The sequence below is a fragment of the Episyrphus balteatus genome, chromosome 1, assembly GCF_945859705.1.
Source record: "Episyrphus balteatus chromosome 1, idEpiBalt1.1, whole genome shotgun sequence".
NCBI classification, from domain to species: Eukaryota; Metazoa; Arthropoda; class Insecta; order Diptera; family Syrphidae; genus Episyrphus; species Episyrphus balteatus.
This window is the reverse complement of record NC_079134.1, coordinates 84,675-100,123: the sequence shown is the minus strand read 5'-3', so window position 1 is coordinate 100,123 and position 15,449 is coordinate 84,675. Positions and strand designations below refer to the sequence as shown.

The window sequence follows — 15,449 nt, the reverse complement described above, 5'->3', positions numbered from 1 at the left end:
CAAAAAGTATTGAACTAAATAATTACTTAAAAAAGACTAAAGGAATTTTTGAAGAAAATGTTTTACAGAGCAATAGCTTCATGTCCTGAATAAAAAAAACACTGAATCTACAAAACTCTAAAACATGCAGCTTATAGAGAAATGATTCTGACTCAGCACTATTCAGAATTTCTCAAAAACATAGCGTCGCTGTAGATGGAATACCTCTTAACCCAGAAAATGATGTACTTATATTGTAGAAAAAAATCCGAATCTAATGAAAAAGACCTGTTTCAATATTTTCAGAGCTTAACGCAATTAAAACCAGATCATTTGTATGGGCCCTCATACATTTGCAATTTATTTAAGTTAATTCTAGTTTTTGGCGAAAAATTAGTTTTATAATTTCTAAATTCCTTCTAGTTAGTCTCTCTAATTGTGGTCACTTATTCGATTTATTCTGCAACTAAATTCTCCCCCCCCCCCCCCCCCCCCCCCCCCCCCCCAAACCAACCAGAGCCCAAATTCATAAACTATTCCAAACCGGATGCTGCAACCTTTAAAACGTTAAAATCTATCGGTACAATAATGTTAGTAAAAAGTTTACATTTGTACATGCGACACAGTCAAGCCCTCATTCTTGTTTTTGCTTTTGACCATCTTCTATTTATCCCTTTATACACCTCTATTTTTATATTTTCTAGGACATGATTTGAAAATAAGAAAATCAAGACTTTCAGTTAATCAACTTCTTGCAAAGAACGAAGAACTCCAGTAGTGTCAATGGCTTCATTATACAAAATACTTTTTTTCATATTTAAGCTGTTGTGTATAAACAAAGTAGTGTGTTTTCCTTCGAGCAATGAGACTCATTCTTTGTATGATCAAAGGCAAACTGGAAAATATAATATTCATATTAGCTTAAGAGATGTCTCAATTATTGAATTGGATAGAAACGAATTTTCTGATGTACCTACCTGCTTATATTCAATATGCCTACATTTGTTATTTAAATAACCATAATAATTTTTTTTAAAGGAAACAATCAATAATGGCGATGAGTATTATTATGACGATGAGGACCTTACAATAAAACCGATATCGAATTTCATTTCAACAACAATAAAAACCCCACAAATAACAGTGAACAATTCATTAAAAAGTGAAATTGTTGAAAATCCTCATAGTCAGCAGGTGGAAAAAAAATCAGAGTCTCCACACACACAACTGACAAACTTTACATTACTTGAATCAGGTTTTGACTCTAGATCAAATTCTTCTTTATTCCCCTCTTCGAAGAGAACTACTATTAAAACAGATGAAGATGCAACTCTTTCGAAGGAACTTGTTTCGCAGGGCCCAAGTAAAGCCCATCTTGTGTTTGTTCCATTACACAAAAGGCATAAAGAAAATAATAAAGATAATTCACGTTTTGTCGATGTTCCAAAAGATCACAGAATAAATAAACCTATCCCTAATATTCCCATTAGATGCAGAAATAATCAATTGCGAGATGCTTACGGAAATTGTCGTTCTTTAAAGCGTAGCTCGTTTTTGTGAGTAATCAAATTATATTTTAATAATTCTTTAAAATGTATTAATCTCTTTAAACGATTTTCTAGGAAAACCCTTTTCAGTGTGCTGCAGTTAGCACGAATGAAAAATAATTAATTAAGTTCATGGGTATGCAGAGGAGACATTGGTTGGTTACCATATTCAATGCGAGAAGATTACACAAAAAAATTCAAAAGCATAATATCATAATGTGAACGACAAAGGACATTCTAAAGAGCAATAACCTATTCATATTCATTGTTTCAATAAATGTATTTAATAAAATATGAATTATAATGAGCTATTATGGTTATATCCATTAAAAAGAAATAATAAAATAGAAAATGCATGAAATTATCACCGTTTGGTAGTAAAGTTATTCTGAGATATTTGGACCCCTAAGATTGTATCTGGTATTTGAATCTTTTCTGCTTTAGTGCAATTTAAAGTAAAGCTATGAAACATTTTTGGTCTTATGATACATGATTTAAAGTTGTTTTTGAACGCCTAATCAAAATCAAAACCCAAATTATGATGTTAGGAGTTGACATTTTTTGCAAGCAACAGCCAGAATATTACCCTGTACCCTATGAAAGTAAGGAATAATAGAAACTAGGGCCAGAAAATAGTGTATCATAATGGCCACATTCCATCAACATAAATTTTCCTGCTTGATTCACCATCACTTTAAACGCGGTTTAAAAAACCAATAGGGAGAGAGCTTTCTTAGAGCGTTTTTCATAAAATTTTTTATTTACGCCAATGAGGTGGATACAAAGAAAAAAAGAATAATTGTCTCGCATTCAGTTTTTTATACTTTTGGGTATAATTATTTTGACTTGGTGGAGCGGTACTTATTGCCAAGACTTAATATAAAAATATCTATGTGGCCGATTTTGATAAGATAGCCAACACCGATTTCTAACTAGTACTTGGTACCGAATTGACAGGACTTATGCTTAGTACCTGTTAAAAGAAATTGAGTTGATATAGGCTTGAAGACTATCTTACAACTGGTAACGATTCTTTTGTATGGAATGAATAGACTGAAATAGTTATCATTTAAGACCATTTTCGTTTCAAAACCTGTTAAACCTTATACTTTAGCCTATAACTTGTACCATGCAAGCCACAAATCACAAGACAAAATAAGCGTTGAACGCATCTTGGATAAGGTCATTTAAAAAGTAAGCGCAAGTCCTTCATGTGATGGAAATAAATCTTCCGTCAGTAAAATGCTTAAAAATCAACGTCTTCGCATCTGCTTGCACTGCGTATTTTTTTTTTATTTAACAGGTCAAACATACCACCTTTGAATTTTTGAAACGACACACGAGAGTAGTCTTACCAATTGCTACTGAAAGCAATAAATTCGCTTGAGCTGCAAATTCCTTCAAATTGTGAAAGAAAACAAAATATATATTTGAAATGACCCTTTTTGGGTGTATTCAAATGTATATATTGTTTATTGTTGATGCGAATGCTCTAAAGCCAGAGCTATAATTGGCGGAAGCAGTAAGTTCAAATCAAATGTTGTTTTCTTTGACTTTTTGACAAGTTTTCATCCGTCGGGTGCGGTTGCGAGCGCTGTTCCCCTCCGTTTCATCCGACAATTATAGTTCTGGCTTAAGTCAGGAATCATATTTTTTTTAACTTACCTATAGGATAACAATAAAAAAAAAATATTTTTTAAAGATCAATTGAAACAAATTAATCAAATTGATTTATAAGATTTTATTATTTTTATGTTTTGTCCACAATTTGAAATAACGTTTTGTTATTTAGGAGATAGTAATAATGTTTTTAAGATTTTGTGAAAAAAAATGCTTCAAGTTTATTTAAAATAATGTAATTTTAATTTGTTGTAGCTTTCAAATAAAAATTACATTCAGCTCTTACTCTTCCATTTGTTCTTTAAGTTGAGCCAATAGTGCCGCACGTTTTGATTCCAACTCACTTTCGCTAAGAGCTTGTTCGTCACCATTTCTTGAAGACCCACCTGATGGTAATTTTTCTGAAATATTGCTTGCTTGACTTAAAGAAGGTGAACGTTGCTTACGGGGCTCCACTTCCTTGCGTTTTTTATCCTTTTTCTTTTTTTTTAACCCAACTTCTGCAGATACTGGAGACTCTTCAGCTAAAGATGGATGTTCACTTTCGAATGAGGACTGCAGAATATTTTTTTTTTTTTTCTTGACAAAATAAATATTTTAACAAATATCTCTCCTTACCGCTCTTGACGATTTCCTATGCTTCTTTTTTTTCTTCTTTTTTGAAATTTTTTCGCTTTCAATGCTTTCACTGCTGCTTATGGATTGCTAAGAAGTTTAATAAAAAAAATACTCAGTTCTAAAGTTATCACATAAATTACTTGTACCAAGACAGAGAAAAACATTCGAAATGTTGATGTTAACATCTCCATTAGCATTCCTGCGTATACGGTTTTAATTAGGTATATATTTTCAAAAATGATTTCAAAGCATTTATCGAAATTGCATTTAAATTGCTATATTATTCATAAATTCTTGAAAGTACGTACTTCAAAATAGTAAGAAATAAATTAGATAATAAAGAAGTTAAACTTGAGACTGACAATTTAAACATATATTGCGAGCCAGAAATAAATATCAAATGTATATTTTATATTTTGTGGTAAATCTTATAAATTTAAGTTTAAGCCCTGATTTTTTAATCGTCGCGTCGGTTAGACTATCAGATTTATCTGGCTAATGGAAAATTGACACGAAATCTAACGTCTTCGAGTTAGTAAATAACACAAATTAATACAATTTAGAATAGCTGATCTTGATTTAATAAACATGTAACAAAAATATTTCAGGTTCATCCACATTCCCAAGACTATGGAAATAAAAAAAAAATAAATTAAATTGAGAGCAACACGTTTAACGAATTAACATTTGCATCTATTCTACTCCGAAGATAAATCTAACGGATTAGAAACGCTGCAGCACTGTTAACTGTAACCATTGGCTGATACAACACAGAAATTCAAAAATGAGAAAGAACTAACAACTGGAAAAACACATGACAACATGTATGCAGTTGCTTTGACGGTCTCCATCTTTCCACTAACTGCATTCAGTTATACTTGATTTCAGTGATTTATCGGGAACCTTTATCGGGATGCTTATCAGAGACTATCGAATTCAAAATTGTTTGTCTTAGTTGTTTTTGTAGTTCAATTCTTATACACAATTTCAATTTGGCGTTTCTCATTTCACACACCGCCTTGAAAATTTGTGCTAATTAAGTTAACGTGACGTATCTATATGAAATTCGCTTGAAATTCAGTTAAGTTTTTTTTTTCAAAATCTTAGGACATATATTTAAAATATTCTCAAACTGCGATTTTTTCAGGTAATTGATTAGTTTAAAATATTTTTTTTAATAAGTAGTAAGAAGTCTTTAAAAATGATGGATGAAACAAAACAAGAACAGAAAAATAAAACGAAATTTCATAATGCAATAAGATCAAGAAAGAAACACTAGAAAACTAAACAACTCAGCCAGAACAAATTTGAAAATAAGAACATATTTAAACTGAAATCAATAAGCAGACAAAATAGAATAAGATCAAGAAAGAAAAACAAGAATTGACGACCTATGTTGTCTTATAGCGGGTTAGTAGCTATAATGTCTCTTTGATATTTAATAATTGAGAACTTACCGAATGTGACCTGGATTTCTTTTTGCGATTCTTTTCTTGTTCGAATTCAGAAATATCGTTTTCAATATCCTATGAAAAATGTTTTGAATAAATATTTTTCAAAGCAAAAAAAAAACGGGTATAATTACCGATTTAGAGCTCGAACGAAGACGTTTTTTGTGTTTTTTATTCTTTTTAGATTTTCTTGATCTGGAATGATGATGGCTACAAGCATCTTCACATTCTTTAATAAAATCTTCCCAAACTTTTTCCAAGCTATAGTCTCTTTCATATAAGATGCAGGCTTCTAAATTTTCAACAATTTTTTTTGCTGTTTCAAAAGTATCCGCCGAAGTTATATTTCCTTCAAGCCATTCACTTTTAATCTCACTTTCCAGTTTTTTTAAACGTTTATGCTCCTCCTTCAATCGTTCTTTCTCAGCAGTTTCAGCCTTAAAATAAGTTAGTTCAAAGTATAATGTAATTTATTATGTTTTTTTAGCAAAATATACATATGTATAAATGTATAAATACCATAACCTAGTCAACGAAGAATCATGATAATAAAATAATCGTAAAAGAAAAAAATAACTTTAAATTTGCGATGTTTCTTTATTCAAGGGGTGATCTCACAGTAATAGATAATAAAAGTCCTCCCCGCCAAGTCAATAAGCCTTAAACAGGAGAGGGGTAACAGTTTTTTTTTCTAATAGTTATGAATTCAATAAGGGGCCTTTTATGAATGACAAATTTAATGTATATTTTATATTTGGGATTCAAGTTAATGCATTCAATTAGCATTTTAGTGGAGTTATCATAAGTAAAAGGCCCCTAAACAAATTATTTTGGATTCACCCTTTGAATTGAAAAACCTTACATACTAAAAAATTTAAAGAAAATTTCAAGAGAGAAACATGATAATTCTAAAAATAAATCTATTTTTGCTATTAGAAATATTGAAACATACATGAACATAATCATCTTGTACTAGTACTGTTACGTACGATTCAGCTTTTTTTTTTTGATTATAGGGTTTCTTTAAAACACAAGACACATACAAAGTAAATGTTTACCTTTTCAAGTAGAGAATTGTATGTTAATTTAACATTCCCCGCATCCAAGTTAGCGGAGCGTTTGTCTTCGCATACAACTGTAGCAAAATCTTCAAAAGTTGTATTGGCCTTCACCTGAAATTGTTTTTCCTTAAGTATTTCTCGAATTATTTTCTTCTCATCGTGGAATCTGGCCTTCAGATCTTCTACGTAAAACTTAAATAAATCAAGTGGAGTTGAACCAGACTGACCCAACATCGCTGAAAAACGTAAATCAGCCGAAATAACTGGATATAGTTCTACCCATAGTGACATTGAGGTTAGTTTTCCCTCCTCGTGCAAGGAATCTAATAAAGTTAAAAATGCATCTCGGTTTTTACGATGCTGTCGTTTGAGTCGTTTTTTCTCTCGTTCTTTTTCTTCGTCCTCTTCTTTTTCTAGCCCTCGGATATGTTCTTCAAAAACAATTAAAGCATCTTCTTTGTCCATTCCGAGAAGATTGACATCATTTTTGAATGATGCATTCTCTAGTAACATTACTTGGGCCTCCGACCATGTCGTTTGGTACGTTATTGATGCCATGGATTCAAGTAGTTCTCCAAGGACTTTCATGTTGCGCTTTTTCATTACACGTGATTCTTCTTTTTCACGTTTAGATAAGTTAAAAATACAATCATCGAAAATATCTCGGCGATCCTGTTCTGGAACAACAGTCCAAATTTTATTCGTTGCGAATATTTCCTCGCACTTATAGAATTTTATTTGCGAATTCATTTTATCGGATGACATTAGAAACTTTTCTAAATCTTCTTTAGCTTTTTTTGCTCTAAGACGAGATTCTTCACGTTCGTCCTTTAGCTTTTGAGTTTTGTAAGCGTTGAATGTTTGTTTTTTCTCATTCAATCCTTTGAAAGAGTTATAGCGAGCATCTTTTGAAATAATTTTCACACATTGATCCCAATTTGCATTTGATGGTACATTTTTTTCCTTTAGAAGTTCTTTGAAAGCCTCTATAGCTTCTTTTTTGTCTTTAAAAATTAATTTTACTTCTTCAATTCCAGTTTTTTGAGTTTTATCTATAAGAATTATAACATAAATAATTAATTTATTAGTTTTTATTTCGCAATATTTTCGAGTTTTTGAAACTAAGAATGCACATTTACATTAAAATACATCAAGAAATAATATTCATTTTAGACACTTAGGGACATTTGCTGAATCGAAATTTAAATTATTAATGTTGAACATAAACTTTTATTCTCTACTTTTTCCTCTGCAAAACATGTAGTAGGATCTATGTAGTTTCGATTCAGCAAACGGGTCTTATAATACTAATAATACAGGACTGATGCAGAAAATGGGCGCATTCACAAACCTACGTGCTACGTAGTCGAGTTTCAACTAGCTTTTGGAAATCGAATTTGCACTACAAAGCTAGGTGACAGATGCAATAAAAAAAATGTGTTTTGAGTGGTTTAAATAGCTTTTTTTCTTTGAAATTTCTCAATTTCCTGATTTATATTCACATACTGCACAATTAATTTTATTTTATATGCTTTTTCATCAATTCCACCAAATTTAAAATTCAAATAGAATTTGTTTTCACCAAACAGCTGACTGAGAAAAGTCAGCTAACTTTGAAGTCGAAAATTTTTACACTACGTCGGAGGGGAAATGTTAACTAATTTTTTAGTTCTTTTCAGCCAATCAGAACGAGTCGACTACGTAGCACCTAGGTTTGTGAATGCGCCCAATGACACCGTGTCAAGAAAATAATTTTTTTTTAACTTGTCCATTATTAATATAGTATTGACTTTGATATACCATTATAACGTTTTTTTTATTTTTTTTTTTTTTTTTTTTTTTTGTAGCCAATCGTAATCGTACTCTTGTGTAAGATGCTGCATTAAAAAACATTTAAATAATGTTCGATATGTCTGTACTGCTTCAAAATAAAATGTATTATAAGAAAAAGTCAACCGACTTAAATAGGTAGTATTTAAATCGGTTGACTTTTTCTTATAATACATTTTATTTTGAAGTAGTCGGCCGATAGTTTGCCGATCATTTAGTTTGAAGGCAATAGAGTAGCAAAACGATTTTTTTTTATCAGCCGATACTTAATCGTTCTAGTGTGCTGTTTTCATTTTGGATAACTGCATACTTTGCTTGAAAAAAGTGAGAAGTGTGGACAGCAGGTCTTTTGAATTTTTCATAGAAAAAAAAAAAAATAATAAAAAGTATTTTAATTTTTACAGCATAGATTAATTATACTAATCCAATGATAAAAGTTCTCTCGACGCTCACGTGAAGCAATGAAAAAAAAAAATATAACGAATGTAAATTTCTGTAGGTACTCATCTTGAAAAAATTGGGTCAAGCCACTTTTGTATTTACGGCTTTACTTTACTTGTTTACACAACAATTTGTCGAATTAAGAATATAAAATTCACTACGAACCAACTATTTTATACTCACTCTCTTTTTCTTCCTTGAATGTAGTTTGTGGTATTTCAATTGACGCTAGTGTTGCTGCCATAGCCTGATCCAAGGCCGACGATGAATTTTCATTGCTACCAGGGGGAGTATCACAAGCAGGTGAACTTATGTCAGGCGTCGAAAGCTTTGATGCCGCAGCTATGGTTGCAGGCAAGACCGACGCTATGGATGGTGGAATAATCATTCCAGCCATAGAAGACGATGTTAATGCAGCAACTGCTTTTGCTGTCGCTGCAGCTCTAAAAAAAAAACCATTTAACTACGTTGATAAATTGTAAAATTCAGATACTTACTCTTCTGCCTTAACTTTTGATTGCATTTCAAGGTATTCAGGTGGAGGTTCCCATCTCGAATCCTTTGTATTAACATTATGGTAATATATTTTTCCATTATCCGACCGATACTCTTTCCAGGGACACGACGCAATTATCTTTTCAACTGGTGTTTTCAAATCGTCTGGCTTGTCCCAAGAACTCTGTTTGGTAACATTATTGTAGTAATATGGTCTACCATCTGGCGCCTTATGCTCACTCCACTCTGACGATGTGGCTCCAAACGCTGCAGCAATTTCCGGCGGTGGTCCAAACCCAGGTGGTGGCATATTAAAAGAGGGCACCATAGGTGGATATCCCATAGCAGAGGATAAACCGGCCATAGGGGGAACTGACGGAGGTACATTCATATTCAAGCTTTTGGTTGAATCCGATCATACATAACCTCAAATAATAAAAAAAAAATTAAAATGAATACTATTGCTCTATATAAAGTACTTACTTCTTTAGCACAAGTTAAATATATTTTTGGTGGTTATTTAACACTATTAGTTTTTAATTATGCACAAGTTGTTCATATTTATTTTATTTTATGCTCGGACTACGCTTTCATTTAATTTTCAATGTCTGTCAACACCAAATATTAAACAAAAAGAAAGCACAAAAATAAGTGCATACAACTTCACGTTTATTCGTCAACGGTAGCGTTCAGATGATTTTATGTATACTCTGTCTTTTTCTACACGAAAACGTAGACGCACAAGATGTAGAAGCTTCGTGTAGAAGCAGACTCTGGGATTCAAAAGAGAGAGAGTTCACATTATCAAGCATGATTAAAGCATGCCTCGACATCACACGATACTCCCCAATTGAACCGAAAAACAAATCGAGATTTGTTTTTTTTTTTTAATTTGACGATTTTTCTGATGACGATGGACAAAAACAAAACAGATCGGCAAGGATCCTTGATTCTAATAAACGACTGAATGGAAATATTTTTTTGGCTTCTGAACCAAGTCTACAAACTTTACATGTTGTTATACTTTGTGGGATGGTGTGAAAGAGAAGCTATATCCCAATAGTCGCCTGAATGCAATCATTTTAAAATAATTTTATTTTGGAAATGAAAATGACAGGTCGATAAATAAAAAGAAAGCAAAATGAAATAAATATAACCACCAAACCAAGTGGCCGTGTTGTGTTCTTGTTTTGTTAAAGTATTACTTTGTGATTTATTCTAAACTTATATAGAATAGAATGTTGACTGGTTATCTTCACATAAATTATTTTATTGTTATTCTTTTTTTTATTATTACTATTACAATATAAATAAATTAATTTAATATTTAAACTATAAAAATACTAGCTACCACGACTCGCGTTTTAATATAAACAAATCTGTTTCAAAATATAATTGGGATGGGGCTATCAAAGGTGTGTGAACCTACTAATCAAGCTCGCAGATCTCTGAGAGCCCCACATATAGGAATCTTGGGAACAAAGTTTTGTTAGATAACAGATCCGAGTTTTAGTATTTAGATTATATAAAGGTACCTACATTCTTTATGTAGTGAATAGAGAGTTTTAATAAGATGTAAATTAATTGTATTAATTAATTAAGCGCGATATACGAAGATCATGTAATTGGAAAATTGTTTCTTGCTGCTTTGTCTGCCATCACAAGTTTTTAAAGAGGTTGCCTTGAATTTTAATAACTGATGTTGTGCTTATGGCTTTTAAAGTGGAAACACTATCAATTTTTGGATAGAGAAATAATTACGTATCTATTTCTCTAACTTTAAAAGTAACATCAATTGCTTCTCCAGAGTAACCCGAGATGCGTATAATTTGGTAGTCTTATACCAGTGAGGAAATTACCTGCTTAAAAACAAACGGCAGAATCTGTGCCATTTTCGTATTAAGACCAGTCTGTATGCAAAATAGCTATCACAGGATTTAATAAGTAAGGTATTCTTCTTCATTTATTTGTGAGTCCCCTATTAACTATTGGCGAATATAAGTTATGGATAGATGGTAAAGAATTTGGCGTCTTAAAAATGACATTGGTAAATGATTTTCTTCGTTTTTCATGGCAGTACTATGAAGAGTTTTTGCCAATTTATAATGGGACCTATCGGAAACATCCAGGGGAGTTTTGTTTCCCTCAGAATATTTTTCTTTGCAATTTAAAAGCGTATGAAATTAAAGTTAAATTTCTCGAAATTTATTGCGGATACTAATAAATTTCGAGGGAAACCTTTTATGATAAATTTCGTTCCCATGTTTGAAACAAGGGAATAATCCCAGATAAATTTGTATCCACGATATACAACAATTGGGCCCACGATGTTTCCTTTATTTCAGACATGGGAACGAAAATAATCAAGAAAAGTTTTCCTCGGAATCTATTGGTTTTTGTATTTTTTTATCGGCAATACATTTTCTGGGGAATTTATCTGTCGTTTCATACAATTTTGTATTCAATGCAAAAAGATTCCTAGGGAGATTCACGATCACCAAATAGACTCCGAGGGAAAGAAATTTTCCGAAGTAAACAAAATTTCCCTGGAGATTCACGATTGGGCACAATAAGTCGAGCAGAGTTATTTTGTCACAAACATAATAATAAGGTAGTATATTTCTAGTTTTCTTTATTCTTAATTTAAGTGTTATCCGTCGTAATAACTTATTTTATTTAAGTAAAGGATATAAAGTTTAATTATAATTGGTAGATGAAGGTATATTTATTTATTTTATGTACCTACCTCCTTATTATTACCCCGTTTGTATGACCGATTTAAAGATCGAATGGAACCTGAATTGAAATTTGGATCCAGGTATATGACTATACCAGATCGAGGAATCAAATTGAAATAGAATCGAAAGCACAATTTTTCTTTTAAATATATTTGCAGTAAAATAGAAAAATCTAACCAAAAACAAAGTGCAAGTAAAACTAGATATCATTAGACATACATACAGTGAATTTGCAAATAAGAAGACAATCACACACAATTTCCACCATAAATTATATCTCGAGTATTCAACTCGTTAGGTATATATGCATATTTTCGATTCAGCTCCCCGAGTCGGATCGGATCGACAAATCCGGTTTCAATTCGATTCAGGTATATATAGACCAAAATCCTGATTTAATTCGGATTCAAATCGCCATACAAACGGGGTATATGTGTAAAAAATTATATAATGTCTAAAGTATTTAAGTTGTTAACTTTTGTTATTTGATTTAAATAATATTATTAAATGTAGTACAAAGTTTTAATTTACTTTTATTAGGTGAGATAATGGACCCTGAGTGGGAACACCATTCGTTTATATCTGCAAGTGAATTTTCAAAAGATTCCTTAGTACAACCATTATCATTACATTTGGAGTTGGACATTATGATTAAATCATTCCATAAAATATATTTAAATAATTGAATGAACAGTATTGGAGAGTATTATTAAACTATCAAAAGAATAAATATATATCAAGTAATTGAAAGAAATGCCTGATTGATTACATTTGGACAGTATTAATTGGGTAATCCATTGCCAAGGTATTACAGTTGCCGAAAAATCGAAAAGAAATTTTGTATATGGACTTCGTATTGCGGTTCAAAATAAATTTATCAAATTCTCATATACCTGATAAGCTGACGCAAATTTTTGTTTTCGTCAAAGCAACCAACTTCGTCCATTCAAAGAAAATTGATATTTGATAAGAATAAAAGCAGCTTCATATAATTTTGTTCAAAGAGAAATGACACGGTATGTATTTAAAATTGTAACTTACAAGTTTTTTACCAACCCTACAAACTTAAAAATTTCTATTAATATTAATTAATACTTTCAATAAAAACTATTTTCGTTGCAGATGTTGTTGACAATAAACAGATGTTTTCACAAAATACAACAGTATCGTTATCGATTCATTTTTTGTGTTCTAATATCGATCTCATTGTTGAGCATACTATTAAATAATATTAAAAGGCAAGATGACATCCGAAATTGTTTTTCACACTCAAATAAAAAAACGGAATCTTCAAAACTTGATGACATTCTCCTTAGTAATCGTAAACCTCAACCGGGTAAAAGTATATTCTTTCATGAAACTTCATGTTCGTCTTCATCTGAAAATATTTTAAGTTTGAACGCTCGTCAAGCCTGTGCAATTGAATCTGCGGCATTATCTAACCCGAATTTTGATATTTTTGTTCTTTTTGCCAGTCCAACATTTTTTAATAATGAAAGCTCACAACCCATAATTGAATCTTTACTTAGTTATCCAAACGTTTACATGCGGAATTTGAATCTTTGGACATACGCTGCCGATACTCCTATCTACGATTGGTTGATAAACGAAGAGCTTTTTTCATCAAAATATGCTTTGTCACACATATCTGACTTCCTACGTTATCTCACGCTTTGGCGGTGGGGTGGAACATATCTTGATCTAGATGTGATTGTAAAAAAAAGCTTAGAAAACGTTCCTTCAAATTATGCAGGTGCAGAATCAGACACATTTATTGCAGCAGGGGTGATGAATTTTGATGCGACTGGCTTTGGTCATGAAATAGCAGAATTATGTTTAAGAGATTTCCAAATGCATTTCGATGGTAACGATTGGGGAAACAACGGTCCAGGTGTAATAACTCGTGTTTTAAATCAAGTTTGTAAAACTAAATCACCGATTGTTATGACTAGAGATCGTTGTTTTGGATTTCATGTTTACTCAAAGGAAGCTTTTTACGCAGTGCGCTGGACAAATTGGAGTCATTTTTTCGAAGAAGCATATTTAGAAAATACATTGCTAAAAACCAAAGATTCTATTGTAATTCACGTTTGGAACAAGCACAGTAAAAACAAACTTATAAAAGTTGGATCTAATGTAGCATACGGTAAACTGGCTGAACAATTTTGTCCAAAAGTATATTCATCATGCGGTGAGTTTTTTTAAGTTATTAAGAAAATCTAACTAGTTTTTTTTCATGGGGATACCTCAACGCCAAAAAAAAACTGAAATTCTCGAAAATATTCAGTTTGCACTCGAATTGAGTTGATGTCATGTTTGTAGAATGAAACATTTCTAATTTTAATGTATCAGTCGTATATAACATTCTCTTCGTTATCTTAAAAACTTTTACGTTATGTATCTAATTTATTTTTTAAACAAAACATCAGTCACAATTTTATTGTAAATCTATTTGTGAGAATGTGTTTAATGAAATTTATAAGAATCTTTCAACTTCGTTGTTAAAAAAAATCTTATCATAAGATGGTCACAATTTCTTGCTAAATTTTTTGCAACCAATAAGGATTTTATTCTACTCTTTTCTCAGTCCTAAGGTTCAATAAACAAACCTGTAATGTACTCGTATCCATGACTATGTATTCTCATATGTAAAGAATGTATTACCTTATAATGACGATGAGGTCCCCATGAACATGTTAGGAGAAAAATAAATGCTGTGAAGCAAGGCTACTAAATTCAAACGAACAAATATTGCTAAATATAAGTCATAGTTAATTAAAAAAAAGTTTCAAACTTACTTATATTATGTGAAATAAAATATAAAATTAACATAGATATACATATTAATTATAATAGAACATTTTTTAATTTATAAAATTCGTTAAGACCTGCAAATGCGAATATTAAAGAATGAATACATTAAATAAAGACGGATGTGTAAAGAAATATCAATGGTTAATTAAGACTGAATTTATAAAAATTTCTGATAATACAGAATGTTATCATTTTTTGGTTAGCCTAGTAGATATTCGTAATTATTAAGCGCTCACATATTCCGTTATTTCCAAAGATTGTAAATTGTATACATTTTTTTAATAGAGTATAGTATATAATATAAGTAAACCGAATGTACATATGTATGTATGTTATGTTCATTTCTTATACATATGTTAAAAAGAAATGCATACATTAATAAAATTTATAAAAAATGTAATAACTTTGATAAAATGTATGTATGTGTATAAGAGCATTTATTGTAATCATGGTCATGTTTTTTTTATTAAAACTAGCTTAATAAATATGTTAGTTTATGTTATCTAATAGTAAAATTACAATTTGATCTCGTTTTATTTATTTATTGTTTTTCTATTGTTGTACAAATCAACGATGTGAATGAGCTTAACCAAAAGTTCGTGAGTTCTGCTGGTGCCGTGGTTGACAGAAACTATATTAGAAGTGATGAGTTTCTCTCAAGCTTCAATTTTCAAAGAATTTTTGAAGTAGAGGTGTACAAAGCTATCCAAGATATTAAATCAGAAGCTATTGGACTAGACAATATGCATCCTAAATTTGTTAAAATGATTCTTATTTTTATATCACCTTTAATAACACATCAAGGGGCACGGTAGTGCCCAGCCAAGTTCTCTAGCAACTTTGGCACTACACCCT

General features: G+C 31.1%; 3 protein-coding genes across 8 annotated transcripts; 2 read left to right on the top strand and 1 right to left on the bottom strand.

Moving 5' to 3' along the window:
* Positions 1-551: 551 nt before the first annotated feature.
* Positions 552-1,923, top strand: LOC129914278 (uncharacterized). The gene is made up of 3 exons (XM_055993456.1): positions 552-948; positions 1,018-1,535; positions 1,602-1,923. The coding sequence occupies exons 1-3, from the start codon at positions 763-765 to the stop codon at positions 1,648-1,650; spliced, it is 753 nt and encodes a 250-aa protein (XP_055849431.1). The 5' UTR covers positions 552-762; the 3' UTR covers positions 1,651-1,923.
* A 1,329-nt stretch (positions 1,924-3,252) lies between these two features.
* Positions 3,253-9,690, bottom strand: LOC129914200 (pre-mRNA-processing factor 40 homolog A). The gene is made up of 8 exons (XM_055993335.1): positions 9,526-9,690; positions 9,045-9,468; positions 8,731-8,990; positions 6,274-7,328; positions 5,350-5,652; positions 5,222-5,290; positions 3,765-3,851; positions 3,253-3,701 (listed from the first exon to the last, which is right to left on the bottom strand). Exons 2-8 carry the CDS (start codon positions 9,431-9,433, stop codon positions 3,429-3,431), a joined length of 2,436 nt encoding a protein of 811 aa, XP_055849310.1. The 5' UTR covers positions 9,434-9,468; positions 9,526-9,690; the 3' UTR covers positions 3,253-3,428.
* A 439-nt stretch (positions 9,691-10,129) lies between these two features.
* LOC129914241 (lactosylceramide 4-alpha-galactosyltransferase) lies at positions 10,130-15,115 on the top strand. Of its 6 annotated transcripts, none has more exons than XM_055993406.1 (3): positions 10,130-10,240; positions 12,321-12,796; positions 12,903-15,115. In XM_055993406.1, exon 3 carries the CDS (start codon positions 12,903-12,905, stop codon positions 13,983-13,985), a length of 1,083 nt encoding a protein of 360 aa, XP_055849381.1. In that variant the 5' UTR covers positions 10,130-10,240; positions 12,321-12,796; the 3' UTR covers positions 13,986-15,115. The 6 variants fall into 6 exon arrangements, with proteins under 6 accessions (XP_055849381.1, XP_055849389.1, XP_055849403.1 ...); XM_055993414.1 differs by having other exon boundaries at positions 10,175-10,290; XM_055993428.1 differs by having other exon boundaries at positions 10,220-10,316.
* Positions 15,116-15,449: the final 334 nt, after the last annotated feature.

What these genes read in the sequence shown, in the direction of transcription:
- LOC129914278 (XM_055993456.1), top strand. Translation starts at nt 763, where the DNA reads ATGGCTTCATTATACAAAATACTTTTTTTCATATTTAAGCTGTTGTGT. An exon ending in ATAGAAACGAATTTTCTGAT is followed by an intron (nt 949 to 1,017) that starts GTACCTACCTGC and finishes TTTTTTTTAAAG; the next exon opens with GAAACAATCAATAATGGCGA. An exon ending in TTAAAGCGTAGCTCGTTTTT is followed by an intron (nt 1,536 to 1,601) that starts GTGAGTAATCAA and finishes ACGATTTTCTAG; the next exon opens with GAAAACCCTTTTCAGTGTGC.
- LOC129914200 (XM_055993335.1), bottom strand. Translation starts at nt 9,433, where the DNA reads ATGAATGTACCTCCGTCAGTTCCCCCTATGGCCGGTTTATCCTCTGCT. An exon ending in TCAAAAGTTAAGGCAGAAGA is followed by an intron (nt 8,991 to 9,044) that starts GTAAGTATCTGA and finishes TTTTTTTTTTAG; the next exon opens with AGCTGCAGCGACAGCAAAAG. An exon ending in AGAAATCCAGGTCACATTCG is followed by an intron (nt 3,852 to 5,221) that starts GTAAGTTCTCAA and finishes TAAACTTCTTAG; the next exon opens with CAATCCATAAGCAGCAGTGA.
- LOC129914241 (XM_055993406.1), top strand. Translation starts at nt 12,903, where the DNA reads ATGTTGTTGACAATAAACAGATGTTTTCACAAAATACAACAGTATCGT.